Here is a 17,240-nt window from a genome sequence, read left to right as displayed (position 1 = left end):
TTGGCCAGACAGAAAAAGAGGGAGACGCACATGCTCTCTCTCTCTCTCTCTCTCTCTCACTCACACATTCACTCGTAGGTTTAAAGTCACACTCTCTGCTTTCTCCAGCAGCCGGTTACACTCCAGACTGGAACTAATTAGGCTGCAGCTTTTGTTTCCTGGGGAAGATTCCCTCCCTCGCCCACTGTAACAACCTCAAACCCTGCCCATACACACACACACACACACACACACACACATCCCACACACATACACACACTGCAGAAACACAGCAGTACTCTATACTTCCTGACCCCTCTTTTGTCGTGCCACCTCGCTGGCATTCAGACAGAGACCGAAGCTCGTCTATTGATGCAGTTTGGGGTTCCTCCAATGGGATGCTTCACCAGGCCTCGACAGGCCTCGCTGGGTTGAGGTCAGGTGACTGGCTCTGCCGTTTAACAACAGTGAATTTATTCAGCTTAAGAAGCTTTTGGATTGCTTTCACTGTGTGTTTGGGTCATTAAACACCAGTGACTCAGTTCCAGTGGCAGCTATACACGCCCATGCTGGACCAGTGCCTCCGCCATGTTTGACAGATGATTTATGGTATGCTTCAGATCATGAATCCGTCCTTTCCATCTTGAATTTAATTTAATTAAATGTGTTTGTTTATACTATATGGACAAAAGTATTGGGACACCTGTTCATTAATTGTTTCCTTTAAACATAAGGATATTCATAAAGAGTTGATCCTGCCTTTGTTGGAGTAACTGTCTCTACTGTCCAAAGGAGAAGGCTTTCTACTAGATTTTGAAATAATTGCATTAATTGCGACAAGAGCGTTAATGAGGTCAACCCACCTCATCCCCAGCTCCCCAAACAATCCCCAAAGTACTGGATGAAGCACGAACCATCTATAATTCCAGACAACACAGTTCTTCCACTGCTCCACAGCTCAATGCTGGGGGGCTTTATACCCCTATATAGCCCACGCCTGGCATTAGGCAGCATGGTACCAATAGGTTCATGTTTATCTGGTCCAGAGAGTCCTATTCTATTGGCAGTACTTCTCTACAGGGACTAGAAAAGCTGCGTGCATTTGCACATCTGTGCCAGCAATGGGTGCAACTTAAACTAGCTGGATGCATTCACTAGAAGGGGTGTCCACAAACATTTGGACATATTGTGATTTAAAGGTCTAAAGAACTATCACACAATTAAAAGGGTTCCCCACACTATCACACATCTCTGTACAAACACGGTTCTGTGTGGAACCAAAAGTGGTTCTTTTATTAGGTGTTACACCCCTCGTGTGTGTGAGGGACAGTGCATGGATTAGAAGAGGAGCACTGCCACGTTCTTCTGCAGGCTGCAGCTGGAGTAATGCTGGAATGCTCTTTTTCTGGCCTCCTCTCTCTCTCTCTCGCTCTCTCTCATCCAGCCACATCGGTCTAAGGGATTGGAACATCCCAGCAAATATCCTTCCATTCTCCCTGACTTGGAGGGCTATGGCCGAAGTTATTCGGTGGTCTTAGGGGCTGTAGCGGTGGGGCTGAGAGTCCGAAGCCATCAGTGCTGACTGCAGCTTAATACCAGTTTACAGAGCTGAGCTGCACCTGACAAGCCCTCAGATCCACACAGCTGCCTTTACTGGATAACCACTCACACACACACACACACACACACACACACACACACAGAAGTGCACAACGCATAAACAAACATAAAACACGCATAAATGAGCACACACACACACACATACGCACAGATGTAAACACACAAGACAATGTTTACAACACACACTCCTATATCACTTACCAAGCAAACTGACCAGTCCGGCCTTATCTCCTGCCCACAGCCTTCTCCAGCTGTACACCTCCCCAACTCACCCCCACACAAACACACACACAGACACACACAGTTTTGAGCTGACATCTTATATGAATATTCTAATAGTAACTGACTAATAAAACATACAGATGTGCACATGCACACACAGCTTGTCTAGTCCCTGTAACAAAGTGCTGCCAACAGAATAGGACCCTCTGGAGAAGATAAACATGAACCTATTGGCACCATGCTGCCTAATGCCAGGTGTGGGCTAGAGGGGTATAAAGCCCCCCCAGCAGCATTGAGCTGTGGAGCAGCGGAAGAACTGTGTTCTCTGGAATGATGGATGGTGGAGCTCCATCCAGTACTTTTTGGATGAGTTGTGGATGATGAGGTGAGCGTCCTGACCTCACTAATGCTCTTGTCACTGAATGCAATCAAATCCTCACAGCAATGCTCCTCCTCCAAAATCTAGTAAAAGCCTTCCTCCCTGGACAGTAAAGAACAGTTACTCCAACAAAATAGTAACGATGAATGCTATAGCAAGTGTCCCAATACTTTTGTCCATACAGTGTATATGTAATAATACTGTATCCCACAGCTTTTACACCAGGAGCTTGATCCAAGAAGGGGATGAAAACTGCGTATGCATGGATGCACACTGTCTGTGAGCGGCTCTATCCCCACAACTCACTTTCTCCTCCCAAATGGGGCTTTTGATTGGCCCGATTTCCCCGCCAGCAGGTTGTTTACTTTGACCCCCCTCCCCTCTCTACGGCGCCTCTCTGTCATCAACAACAAACACGAACGTGGCCAGCCGAGGCCAGTCATGCACAAGCACTGCTCTCTAAAAAAAAAACATGTCCAGTGACCGCTTAACAACACACGTCTCCAAAACACTGTTTACTCACAACTAGATACCAAACAAACAAACAAACAAACAAACAAAAACAACAAAACAAACCCCCCTTCCATCAAAAGACCCTCAGCTGTAGGCTCCACTGTCCCAGCTAACTGACTTACCCTCAAGACAGCATGGTCCAGGCTCAGGCACAAGTGACCAGTACAGCGTGGAGTGGAGAGAGAATGAGAGAGAGAGAGAGAGAGAGAGAGAGAAAATGGAGAATGGAGTCAAAAGAGGGAGCGTGCAAAGAGAGGGAGAGAGAGAGAGAGAGAGAGAGAGAGAGAGGGAGAGAGAGAGCGCGAGAGAGTAAGAGAGAGAGAGAGAGAGAGAGAGAGAGAGAGAGAGAGAGAGAGAGAGAGAGAGAGAAGAGGAGAAAGAGGGAGGCAGGAAGTTCAGCACAGCCCCTATCAGTGTCTCTGAGGAGAACCCAAAGTCTTTTAAACACAGCCAGGCTACTCACACACACTTACATACACACACACACACACACACACACACACACACACATAAACGTGAAGCCAAAAAAACAGGCTGCAAGGCAGAGCACAAAAGACCCATGATCCTGGAGTCAGGCGTCTACACTCGAGACCTACTACAGAGCAGCTAATGGCTCAGCTCTGCTCCTCAGAACACTGTTATAAAACACACACACGTCGTCCTGCTTGTGCAATCCCCTCAAACCGTCTTTCACCAGGACCTGATCTGTGGTTAGATAGACATCAAAGCAACCCTAATATCAAGTAAAGGCTCTGTTTAGCCAATCAAACCGAACGATTTCATATTGCACAGGCTTATTAGTATGTGCTCGTAATAAGTGGCGTAGGCCGAGAGTCTTTAGCCTGGAAAACACCTGCATGAAAAAATAAAACAGCTATTAAGTGCTATCTGTCGTCGACCAGTCTTGGTCCCTCTCAAAGGTCTCCTTTCCACTGCAGGCTTCGCCGTACCTGGCTAATGTAGCTAGCTGATGCTAGCTAACTTACTAAATTAACTTACGCAAAGCAACCAGCATTGTGGATGACTCCACCCACCCTTCACACAGACTGTTCTCCCTCCTGCCATCAGGAAGAAGGTACCGCAGCATCTGGTCCAACACGACCAGACTCTGCAATAGCTTCTTCCCCCAAGCCATCAGACTTCTCAACTCAACTCAACTTCTGAACTGATGGCTTTTCTGTTACATGCACTCTCTCTCTCTCTCTCTCTCTCTCTCTCTCTCTCTCTCACTCTCTCTCTCTCTCTCTCCAACCATTTACCCCAGATAAAATGGGAAGCATTTTTGCACAAAGCATTTTGCACTAATAACTTTACTACCTCACTGGACTCAATATTTATTACACACTGCATAATTTGCACACTACCGGCAATTATTTATTATTCTCTGTCTGTACTGTGTTGTGTTGCACTTGTGTTTTGTATGCACTGTCTATGTTGCACCATGGTCCTGGAGGAACGCTGTTTGGTTTCACTGTGTACTCTGTATGTAGTTGAAATGACAATAAACCCACTTGACCTGACTTGACACTTGACTAAATTTTTCTAATTCATCCGTTAGCATCATGTAAGCTGCATGGATAAATCACCCTCGTCTCAAACCGAGCCTAGGAGGCCATTTTTTATAGATGTAAATTGCCAAATAATTTTGGAATCCACTTAAACAAGTCTGTCGAAACTAACTAGCGTCATGTGACGACTTCGACATGCAGTTAGCACTACGCTAACCGATAGTTACAGCCGTGGTCCTGGCATTAAAGACAAGATACATTCGAGAGAAAATCTTGAACACAGTTCTGTACAGCTGTTAAACATCAGCTTTTCATACAGAATCATTAATATTCGCTTTTAAATTTCACCTTGCGAAGGCAAAAAGCTGGGCCGGGCTAACACTGCTGTAGCTATGCTGGATGACATTTACATTTATGGCATTTAGCTGATGCTCTTATCCAGAGTGACTTACAAGGTTACTCGTATTACAGAGGTGGGCCAATGTAGTGTGAGGAGTCTTGGTTCTTATTTGGTCTTATTGGTGTAGCGCAGCAAAGTCACCCAGACCGGGAATTAAACCCCAGTCTCCCACTCGGTGAGGTAGCTCACTAGCAGGTAGTGGTGTTATCTGTTGTGCCACACCAACCATTATGGATGAGCTTCTGTAAGCCTCTCTAGAATGGAGGACTTCAATCAAACGGCCGAATTACTTTGGTTGCATCTGAATTTTTGTGGAATTCCCCTTTACCAGAAATCAGCAACACTTGCTTGAGTGCTGGTGTGGGCTGGCATCCCAACAAGAGGATACATGTGTGGCCCCTTTTTAGCTTTATTCCCTAAGTAGTACTTCGGTCAGGTGCTTCTTTAGTTTTTCAAATATGTCAGGGTCTAATCACAATTCTGCTTATTAGATTAGATTACACAGCATAAGGCTTACAAAAGAGACCCCCTGCAAACACTACCCCAACAACAGGTGGTGCATGCAGGCTGGAGAAGAGCCGGACAGCACTAGCAGCATGCTGAGGAAGGCCTGCCGGCTGTGCTTTTTCGTCTAATACATTGTACTAGTGCTGTCTGTAGGCTCCCAGGGCTTCAGGGTGAGCTGTGTGTGACTGAAGCGTACTGACCGTTCCTCTCTCCAGCCAGTCCAGCAGGGTCTGTGCGGTGGAGCAGGGCAGCTGGGAGCGCAGTGTCTCTCGGCCCTCGTCTCCAGCCTGCAGCTCCAGAGCCACTCGCAGCTCCTCGGCCAGCTGCAGCACCTGCAGAGGACCTACACTCACCGGAGAGCCAAGATCATACAGGCCATTGCTGAACTCCACCACGGCCTTGGAACCTGGAGAGAGGCAGAGAGGGAGAGAGAAGGGGTCAAGACACTGGGACTTGAACGCCAATCCCGCCAGTTCTCGATCTGGAGAGGGAAGAGAACTCTGGACGGCTTCACAGAGGATGGAAATATGATGTGCTATTGGAAGGAAAAAGAGCTCCAGGCTCCTCAGTCCTTTCCAGCTGTTGAACTCTACACTGCAAAGTTGCCAGTGATGAATCAACACTGTGAGTGTTACATTTAACACTGCAGGACTTATGCTGATCTAACACTGTGAAATGTGACATAATGCTTAGTTAAGCGATTATGCAAAAACATTTTTTGCATAATTTTACTGCATTATATCACTGGCCATTCATCATAAAATGCTCATATCCTATAATATAAATATACACGGTCATATCTGAATATTATGACCACCTACCAAATAGTGGGACTAACCACCCTTGGCTAGGATGACACAAAGGACGGCGTGGTATGGACTGTATAAGGTGATGGAAGGGGTTCATTATAGAGGTTACAGAGGTTATCTGCTCCACTGTAGTGCAACAGTTGCTCTGTACCGCTTGCTGGTGTTGTCATCCCCCCCTGGCCTCGATGGCTCGCTATTAGCAGCATCTCCCAAATGTAAATGCCTCCCAAAGGCATAACAGTGGTGCTAATACATAAACCTAATACAGTCCATGCCACAAAGTCTAGTGTCATTCAAAATACAAATATATGTCCGTCAGTTTCATCTTTCAGCCACAATTCTGAGGAGAACTTCCCGTAGGCTGGGATTTCTGCCACTGCTGGTAGACCCGTATGACCGTCTGCTACCATTCAGCTACTTTCTTTACACTATGGTCTTTGGGCTGATTTCTGCATATTGTCTACACATCCAACAAGACGGCCCCTGCACTGTACCACCTCTTCACAATCTCTGAATCCAGCCTGAACATCCTCGTGCAGCACCAGCTGCAGGAGCTGAAGTTACGACCACCTTAAACACACAAGGTGACTAATTGTTTGTCTGGGGGAGCTTATATATACAGTACTGTGCTGAGGTTTTAGGCCCAACTCACATTATTCTAAACCATCTCTCAGCAATAAGAAAGATTTTACTGTAGAAGCTCCAGATCCCATTAAAACATTACCCCCCCCCCCCCCCCCCATCCAGCCAGCACAGTGTGGAGGATGTGTTCAACTCCATCAGCAGCAGCTCACCTGATTTACCACCAAACCAGGTGTTGATCTGAGGAGAACTCTAAATAATACTAGACTCCATGAGGAGAACTTTGGAGATGCTCTAATGAACACAATAATGAATGGATCTTTAGAAATGCTCATAAATGACATGAAATAAATTGTTCTACCTCGACCTAAACTGAAAGTTAAGTTGTTTTGGATAAATAAGATTCCTGTGTGAAACAAAGGGACTTTATATATCACATTACATGAATACATTTTTATATTTTATACATAAAGGGGATGTGTATCAGCACTGAAAAATAGCATGTACTTAAAATTACACAATATCAGCAACAGCACCTTTACAGGTGCATCCCCATGAGTGACCAAACAGCAGTCTGTACACAGTACAATTAAACAAGACAGTAACATCAATAACAATACAACACATACACACAACACTGCAAAACCAGAGAGAGAGACAAAGACAGAGAGATAAGGGCTGTCAGCCACTGTCATGTCATATTACCCATCACCCTTCCCCACATGTGGCCACGTTTCATCCCCCTCACTGAACACATCTCACAGCTCCAACCTCCTCCATCTGGACACTATAGAGCGAAAGCTAATAATTCCACAGCTAGAGCAACACCAGCACATCTGGAGGCTATTAATTTCTGATATAAACCCGGATCCCCTCGAATTACTCAATACAGCTGAGCTCCACTTGCTCGCATATGCTGTAGAATAGCCTAAGGGCTGTGTATTTATTTCTTTTTGATCAATATTTGATCAATTTTAACCGATTTTCACCGATTTTCTCCACAATTTGGATGCATGTAACGCCCCACCCATCGCAAGAGATACCCCTGACACCAGTGAGGGTGGACCAACACACACTCTCTCCAACGTGGAGCAGTCAAGCTGCTGATTTTCTAGTTGCACCAACACCAACAGCGGGCAACCAAAGCACCTGGAGAGAAGCGCCCCACACCCGGCTCCGACGCACCAGCCCGCAGACGCCGTTGACGACCAGCTCTGCAACAAAGAGATGTACCCCCCTATCCACCCTGGAGAGAGCAAGGCCAAATGTGCCCTTTGGGGCCTCGGCTGCCAATGGCTAGCAGCATGACCACGATCCTCCAATCATAGGGCAGCACCTTCTAGCCTCACCTGCTGAGCTGTAGTACTGCCAATGCACTGTCTATGGCCTCGTACCATTTCGCGCTGGTACGGACCTGTTAGATCGGTTCCGGTCTCTTTTCCTATTTGCTGTGTTGCTAAATCATGGCTCATAATAATTACTCGTCATGAACATAGTCCAGCACAGCTGTTCCGCCAACAGTGATGCCTTTACTTGTACCTATGAGCTACAGCCTTTGCTATTTTCTATACTGGAAATTAGAAAGACCCTGCGGGTCAAAGTTGGCGCAAATATGATTTCTACAGCACAAACGTCACGCAAATATGCAGCCAATCAGTGGATCCCTACTCCATTAAGCCCTCCCTCACAAAGGTGCTAACGCCACGGTTCTGGTGTTGGATGAGCCCAGCAGGTGGGCCGTGCTAACCCAGAGGTAGCGCAGTTGGACTAGCCGCCAGCTGGGTCGTGCTAATATCTAGTACAAAAACCTTCTTTAAAAAACTGATACTGATGCTCTGATTTCGCACTTTATGGACAAAAGTATTGGGACACCTGTTCATTTGATGTTTCTTCTGAAATCAAGAGCATTAAAAAGAGTGTATCCTTCTTTTGTTGGAGTAACTGTCTCTACTGTCTACGGAGGAAGGCTTTCTACTGAATTTTGGAGAAGCACTGCTGTGAGAATTTGATTGCATTCAGTGACAAGAGCGTTAATGAGGTCAGGATGTTGGATGACAATGAGTGCTGACACACTTAGCTAAAGTAGCTAAATGCATTCACTATGAGGGGAGTCCACAAACTTTTGGACATGCATTGTGTATGAATAAACTCAGTCCAGGTTGTTGTTTGTTCTTTGACACCCCCGTCACAAATGTCAGAAGACAGTGGGTATTGACACATAGCTGCGAGGGGCAGCAATCAGTGGCGAGACGCTATGCAGTGACATGCAGTCAAAATAAAAACACAAGGTCAGTGTGAGGCCACGGAAAATATGATCTACAACACAACCGGCCTGCAGGCATTTAACCGTTCAGTAGCCAACCAGCACATCAAATGCACATTAGGTCCTGGGTATCGAGAGGTTGGACTGACCTCATTACTTTCTAGGGCAGGGAGCACAGCAACTAACACAGAGGCACTGCCTTAGGGCAAAGCCCATTCACTGCAACCCCAACACAGAGACTGAAGAGAGTGAAGAAAGCGTTAGCCCGTCGTCTAGTGTAATGACACAAACGAGCATTGCACAAAAGACACTGTATTAGGGTCTGGAAGCCACACACATAAATGACACCAATCTCACGCTCATCTCTGCTTTAGTAGCTTTTGACTCTTTGGTATAATTTGAATCTGGCATGATAAATAGACCAATGGAAACGCTCCAAAATGACTAGGAATACAATCATTTTACATTGGCTTCCATTGAAACTCCTCCTACTATTTTGGAGATGATCGACTGACAGCGTCAATATTAAAATTAACGCACATGAGGTGAGAAAGGAGCTTCCCGTACCTTAAAAACTCATATTTCATCAACAGCGTGTTAATCTGTGCCCTGCCCCCCAACCCACTCTTAAAAATAAAGGTCCTTGAGAGCTGCTGTGGAAGAACCATGTTTGTAAAAGACATAAAAACCTTAAAATATCACAAGGCTCTTCAGACCTTTAAAAGCTTCATCACATTCATATAACACTCATATAACATAACCAAAAGTGGTTCTTCTATAGCACCACTCAAAGAACCCAGTGCCTGTATTTTTAAGAGTATACAGGAGAGCTAGAGACTGAGACCCCACAAAACCTCACAGCAGTGCTCCTCCAAGATCTAGTAGAAAGACAGTCACTCCAACAAAAGCAGGATAAACTCTTTTTTAATACCCTTAATTTCATCAGAAACAACGGATGACGGTGTCCCAATACTTTTGTCCATTTCGTGTATTTATTTTGCAGCTCTAGTGTGTACAAATGTGTGTGTATGGCAGTCACAAACCCGAACTATACATTGAACTGAGTTACTTAACGCGAGGTCACACCACAGCTGCTCTCGAGACAAAAGGCGGCCTCTGTTTGGTGTCGGAAGTCATGACTGGACCAGTACTGGTCATGTACAAATTCCACGTTGAGATAGCAGCATTTCCCTTTTGTTGGGCAGTTCCAGTCATCCCCAGCAGGTGGTGCCCTTTGAAAAATATTGGGGTCATCCCCAAACACTTTTGTTGCATCCATTCAGATATGGGCTCCACACTCTGCAGTGTCTCTGTTGAAGCTGGTGTAGCGTTAACCCACCTACTATGAGAATACGGGAAATGAGCTCAAACATGCAGCACTTGTCATCCGCTAGTTCACCACTGCACAAGCATGTCCAGCTACCCTACATGCAGTAAAACTACATCATAAGAAGCGTTGACATTTCTCTTCACATGCAGCATGATCATCGTCATAGGTCAGAATTTGCATTCTGCTGTTCTGTGCTTTCCACATTCACTGAATTCCACAGCAAGTCCACAGTCACCAAACAGAGGCCGCCTTTTGTCTCGAGAGCAGCTGTGGTGTGACCTTGCGTTAAGTAACTCAATTCAATGTATAGTTCGGGTTTGTGACTGCCATACACACAGAGTTGTACACACTAGGGCTGCAAAATACAAGAAATGGACAAAAGTATTGGGATACCTGCTTATCCACTGTTTCTTCTGAAATTAAGGGTATTAAAAAAAGAGTTTATCCTGCTTTTGTTGGAATGACTGCCTTTCTACTAGGTTTTGGAGGAGCAATGCTGTGGGGATTTTATTGCAATCAGTGATAAGAGCGTTGTCACTGAGTTCAGGATGTTCAGGATGTTTACCACCCCACCTCAACATCCCCAACTCATACCAAAAGTAGCACCACCATCATTCCAGAAAACAGGCTTTATACCCCTCTAGCTTATGTCTGGCATTAGGCATTGTGCTATTAGATCCATGTTTATCTGCTCCAGAGAGTCCTAATCAGCAATGTGTGCAAGTCGCTGAATGCATTCATTAGAAGGGGTGTCCACAAACATTTGGACACATAGTGCAGACCTGTCTTAATGACATGCTCTTTCTGAATGTTGCATATTTGAATACTGTATATATATATACACACACATATATATATATATATATATATACACACACACACTTGTGGGTACACTTTTCGTCTCCCAGGGTCCTGGAGCTCTACCTTGTGTAGGTGTGTTAAAAAGGGTCCCCACACTTTCTAAGACCAGGCTGCCATCTTTAACCATTGCTGGGATTCTGCCTTTTCGCTCTATTTCTGCTGCTGAGATGATTATTCATGCTATTATAGCATAACTAGAATTAACTATGGCTGTGCTGCTACATGGACTTCCAGCTCTGGTTTTTAACAGGCTGCAGTTTATGCAAAACTCTGCTGCACAGGTTTGAACTCATACTAGATCCTGGAAGCAGTGCAGTCCAAGTCTGAGACGTCTCCACTGACCCCCAGTGCAGTATTGTGTCCAATATAAACTGTTTATGTTGGTCTATAAATCTTTGCATGGCCTCGTCACGTACCGTGGTTGTCAATATGTTTTTATTTCAGCAAAAAAAATATATAATATAAAAAAAATATATATATATATATATTTATTGTTCTGATCAACTCTGTTACACACAAATATGAAAATTTATTACATCTGCATACAGTTAAATAAAAAATGTGATGTCACTTCCAGTGGAGGACAGTGTGATATGTCAAACTTTGTTTCTCATTATTTTGTATTAAATGTTGAGGATAAATCTCCAGTAAATAATTATTGGTCAGTTCTTTGTAGTATTGTGATATACCGTTTATGCTAATAAACGGTAATGTGTTAAAAACCCTTAAAAAGTCTATTTTAGATATGCTGTATGGAGGTCAGAACATGGAGTTATGGCACAAAAAATGGTGAGAAATGTTAATATTATTAATACACACACACACACACACATTCAAATACATTAATACATGGTGCTATTGATTTATATACCTTTCAATATATGAAAAAACATATATATCAGAGAATCCGTAAACGGTCACGTTGAAGAAATGGCCATTAACACTCATTAAGAAAAAACAACAACAACAATGTTATAATAATAATAATAATAATAATAATAATAATAATAATGTTATTTGCTTCCTAATGAGTGTTAATGGCCATTCCTTCATTGTGACAGTTTACAGATTCCATGATATCTATTTATTTCATATATTGAAAGGTATATAAATCTATAGCAACATAAGCACAGTATTAATATTTTGTAAATATTGTGCTGGTATAATTTACCACGGATCTAACACCGTGTCCTGGCCGCTGCCTGCTCTTGAACAGTAACGGACGTGTTCTGCTACCTCCCCCAGCCTTCATTTGTTGACCTGCATTAAGCATTCATTCTCTATTAGTTCAATCGTGTTGGCAATTGCTGAGCTTGCTGGAGGGGACACACAGCCCCCGCATGTCCGGCCCTGCCCTGTTAGAGGCGACCAACAGCCAGCTAATCTGCTGCTGGGTGGACTACACATCCTCCTTCCTTTTGCTAATAATACAAACTCTTGCTATGTTTAAAATGGACAGTAATCACCATTCCCCCAGCGGGAAAACAAGGTCACTATATAAAACACTATTATAGGGAACAGCAATGGTCCCCTAATCACTAGTACATACATTTATAAAACAAGGGCACTACATAGAACACTATTATAAAGAACAGGACTGTTCCCTTAATCACAAGGGACTGAATGGTAATTAATTACCATTAAATACCAATTAATTAATTGCAATTTCTGGAAAATCTACGACACCACATAGAGTACAACTATAGGGAGCAGATATGATCCACTAACCACTATTCCCTACATTGAAAATCAAGGTTATTCTATAGAACACTATTATAGGGAAAATAAATCGACCCCTAATCATTGTGCACTACATTGGAGCACTATAAATAACACTATTATAGGTAACATAAATGTTCCACTACTCACTACTCCCTACAGTCAAAAAACAAGGGCACTACATAGAATATCAATATAGGGAAAAGCTCCCTAATCACTGTGCCCTACATTGGAGCACTATAAAGAACACTATTAGAGAATAAAACGGTCCCTTATTCACTTTCCCTACACTTGATAATTAAGGGCACTACACAGAATATCAATACAGGGGAAAGCAAAGGGGGCCCTAATCACTGTGCCCTATATTGGAGCACAACACAGAGAACAAAAATGGTCCCCTAATCTCAATCCCCTTCATTGGGAATTCAAGGGCACTACATTAAATATTAATATAGGGGAAATAGATTGTCCCCTAATCACTGTGCCCTATGTTGGAGCACTATAAAGAACACTATTAGGGAATAAAAAGGGTCCCTTATTCACTTTCCCAACACTGAATAATTAAGGGCACTACACAGAATATCAATATAGGGAAAAGAAATGGCCTTCTAATCACTATGCCCTATATTGGAACACAACACAGAGAACCAAACTGGTCCCCTGATCATTGTTCCCTTCAGTGGAAATTCAAGGGCACTACATAGAATATTCATATAGGGGAAATAGATTGTGCCCTAATCAATGTATCCTACATTGAAGCACTATAAAGAACACTATTAGGGAATAGAGTGGGTCCCTTATTCACTTTCCTTACTCTGGACAATGAAGGGCACTACACAGATTGTCAATAAAGGGAAAATGGTCCCCTAATCACTACATAGAACATTACTATTGGAAACAGGAATGTGCCCCCCTGCCTATACCCTACATTAGAAACCCATGGCGCTGGGTAGAACCGCTACAGAGAACATCATTTGCAATTCACGTGAACGCTGGCTCACTCCTCTGTGTCTGCTGGATGCACTGGTGGGGTGGTGCACAGTGTGTTGGATGCCCCCCACTGTAGGTGAAGCTGGACGAGTGCTGAAATGATGGTCTACACACAGACTGAGGCTTTAAAGCTTCTGCTTTATTCGGAGTAGGATAATCTTTTTATTACACACTTCTTGGCGGTGTGTGTATCCCATTTTACACACGCCTGTGTGCGAATAGGAGAGGGCGTGATTAGTGTACGCTGAAGGGGAGATAAGCTCCACAAAACAGGAACACTCTCTTATCGGATATTTTCCTCAAAGAAGCCGCAAGGCCTGGGGGAGTGTGCGGGGGTTCCCATAAACCACTGGGGGGTTCCTCGAGCTCTAACTGACTGACTCTGATTTGCAGGCCTTTTCTATTCTGCATCGGCTGTTTTCTGTTGCAGACACTTTACGACTCTTATAAAGGGAGGTTCGTTGTCTAGGGAAAAGGAATGGTCCCCTTATCACTGTGCCCTACGTTGGAGCACTATAAAGGACACTATAAGGGAATAAAAAGGGTCCCTTATTCACTTTCCCTACTCTGGATAATTAAGGGCACTACACAGAATATCAATATAGGGGAAAGCAATGCCCCCCTAATCACTGTGCCCTATATTGGAACACAACACATAGATCCCTAAATGGTCCCCTAATTATTGTTCCTCTCATTGCAAATTCAAGGGCACTACATAGAATATTCATATAGGGGAAGTAGATTGTGCCCTAATCACTGTACCCTACATTGGAGCACTACAAAGGACACTATAAGGGAGGTTCGTTGTCTTTGCGGAGACACAGAAGCGAGTGTAAGGAAATGCATCATGACCCAATAGTTCATGTGTTTAAACTGCTATATACATACTACATGGTGAAATATGTGGTGGTTGCTTAGCAATAATGTTAAGATTAGGACCAGGTTTAGAATTACGGTCAGGTTTAGATGTGGGCTTAGACGTAGAATAAGGGTTAGGCTACAGTAAGTGTTTTAGTGTAAGATTAGGGTTAAGGTTTGAGATGGACTTGAGAATAGAGTTAAAGTGAGTGTTAGGTTTAGGTTTTGGGATCAGGTTAAGATTAGGTTTAGAGTGAGTGTTAAGTTTACATTTTGGGAATTAGATTTGGGAAACAGTGCTTTTTTTAGGTTTAAAATTGAGGTTAAGATTTGGTTTAGTGAGTGTTAGGTTTAGATTTTCGGGTTGAGATTAATATTAGGTTTAGAGAGAGTTTAAGACTGAGGTTAAGATTAGTTTTAGAGTTAGTGTTAGGTTGCCATGTTGGACTGAGGTTAAGATTAGGTTTAGATTGAGTAATAGGTTTAGGGTTGAGTTTTAGAGTGAGCTATAGGTTTAGATTTTGTGATGCAGTTAAGATTAGGTTTAGAGAGAGTACTAGGTTTAGGTTTATGGTTGAGATTAAGATGAGTTTTAGAGTGAGTTTAAGACTAGGGTTAGAATGTTAGGTTTAGATTTTGGATTGAGAATCCAATTAGGTTCAGAGAAAGTGCTAGGTTTAGGTTTAAGATTAAGATTAGTGTTAGATTTGGAGTGAGCGCTAGGTTTAGGTTTAAGATTAAAAATTAAGATTAGTCTTAATTAGTCTACAGTGAACTGTAGGTTCAGATTTTGTGATGCAGTTAAGATTTGGTTTAGAGTGAGTGTTAGGTTTAGGTTTCAGGATGAGGTTAAGAATCGATTAGGAGAGAGTGCTAGGTTTCAGGTTTAGGACTGGGATTAAGATTAAGTGTTAGGTTTAGCTTTAAGGTTGAGGTTAAGATTAGGCTTAGAGTGAGTGTTAGGTTTAGCTTTAAGGTTGAGATTAAGATTAGTGTTAGAGTGTTAGGTTTAGCTCTGAGGTTGAGGTTAAGGTTAGGTTTAGACTAATATTTTGGATTATGATTAAGATTAGGTTTAGGTTTAGGTGGAGCGTTCAGTAGTTTTGATACTGCACATTTATTTAGCCCTCATGAAAGCCGGTGTTGAGAGATGTTGCTGAATGAGAGTCGGGACATGCTCACACTGACCTGCGATAATATCGTCCATTTGCTCCAAGGCTGCCTCCAACATGTGACTCGCGTCTGAGGCCATGCTGCTGAATGACTACAGGACTACTGCATGAGGCGTGATGGTCGGCATCAACCTGTGAAAACAGAAGGATGTAAATATGAATGAACATCAAGAACTATATGGGGGTCCGCTGTGCAGCGACTGTGAACTGGCCTCCATGGGGACTTCACATCACATTACTCTTCAGGACAGTCAGAGTTTACAGAGAAATGGGTGAAAAAAACTCCTGCCCTTCCCACGGGCCGATTTTTCAAGGGCATGCTCAGACTAATGGCCTGAAAAGAGTGAGGCACTTCATGTAAAGTGTAGCACGCAGCGTACGCGCCGTATGTGCATCACGCCAGTCTGAGCAAACTCACTCCTGAAGGCTATCATGCACTGCTGTTTTCCCAGCCTTAACTCTTTACCTTCTAGGCACACAAGCTCCATCTCTTTCTATCTCTGTCATCCCTCACTCTCTCTCTCTCTCTCTCTCCATCTCTATCCCTCTCTCTCACTCTCGCTACCTCTTTAGCCATCTCTCTCCCTATGTCTCTCACTCTCTACCCTTCTCTGTCCCTCTCTCTCACTCCCTCTCCATCTCTATCCCTCTCTCACTCTCTATCCATCTCTTCTTTAACTCTCTCTCCCCTCTCCTATCCCTCTCTCACTCTCACTTCCTCTCTATCTATATCTCTCCCCTCTCACTCTCTCTCCTTCTCTATCAGTCTCTCACTCTCACTCCCTCTCTCGCTCCTCTTTTACTCTCTCCATTTCTATCCCTCTCTCTCACTCTCTTTCTCCCTCTCTCTGCTTCTCTATCCCTCTCTCCATCTCCCGTGCTTTCTTCACCTCCTTTCTCTCCCTCTCTCGCTCATCTTCCACTCTCTCCATCTCTATTCCGCTCTTTCCATCACGCTTCCTCTCTCATACTCTCTCATACTCTCTCTCACTCATTCTCTTTCACTCTTGCTCCCTTTCTCCATCTCTCTCTCCCCTCTCACTCTCTTACCCCTCCTATCCCTCTCTCACTCTCACTCACTCTCTATCCCTCTCTCTCACTCTCTATCCCTCTCTATCCATCTCTCTCTCACTCACTCTCTATCTCTTACTCTCTCTCTCCATCTCCCGCTCTCTCTTCACCCCCTTTCTCTCTCTCTCTCTCACTCTCTATCCCTCTCCCTCTCTCCATCTCTATCCCACGCTCTCACACTCTCGCTCCCTCTCTCTCCCCTCTCACTTTCTCTCCTTCTCTATCCCTCTCTCTCACTCCCGCTTACTTTCTATCCCTCTCTCTCTCTATTCCTCTCCCTCCCTCTCTCATACTCCCTCTCTCATACTCCCTCTTAGCAGCGTAGGAGATTAATTAGGCCGGCCAGGGTAGAGTTTCAAGTCTTTGTCATCCTGCCTAACAGCACACGCTCCCAAGTCATCCAAAACACATTCAATGACACTGGGGTCTGGACTTCTGTCCACTATGGTCAGCTCCA

General features: G+C 44.0%; 1 protein-coding gene across 9 annotated transcripts in view; it reads right to left on the bottom strand.

Annotated features, from left to right (window-relative positions):
* The window catches only part of ppfibp2b (PPFIA binding protein 2b), a 76,951-nt gene extending 61,116 nt beyond the window's left edge, over window positions 1-15,835 (bottom strand). For 4 of the 9 annotated variants that reach the window (XM_072663329.1, XM_072663331.1, XM_072663330.1 and 1 more), the window contains exons 1-2: window positions 15,729-15,829; window positions 5,329-5,534 (exon numbers count right to left, since the gene is read on the bottom strand). In XM_072663329.1, the coding sequence (XP_072519430.1) occupies window positions 5,329-5,534; window positions 15,729-15,792 (270 nt within the window). In that variant the 5' untranslated portion in view covers window positions 15,793-15,829. Of the gene's footprint in view, window positions 1-5,328; window positions 5,535-15,728 lie in introns of all 9 variants that reach the window. The other 5 variants (XM_072663334.1, XM_072663335.1, XM_072663337.1 and 2 more) reach the window with 3 other exon arrangements.
* Window positions 15,836-17,240: the final 1,405 nt, after the last annotated feature.

Source organism: Salminus brasiliensis, chromosome 19, assembly GCF_030463535.1.
Source record: "Salminus brasiliensis chromosome 19, fSalBra1.hap2, whole genome shotgun sequence".
In the NCBI taxonomy this organism is placed as follows: domain Eukaryota; kingdom Metazoa; phylum Chordata; class Actinopteri; order Characiformes; family Bryconidae; genus Salminus; species Salminus brasiliensis.
Note: the sequence above shows the minus strand (reverse complement) of the source record. Positions and strands in the feature narration are given on the sequence as shown.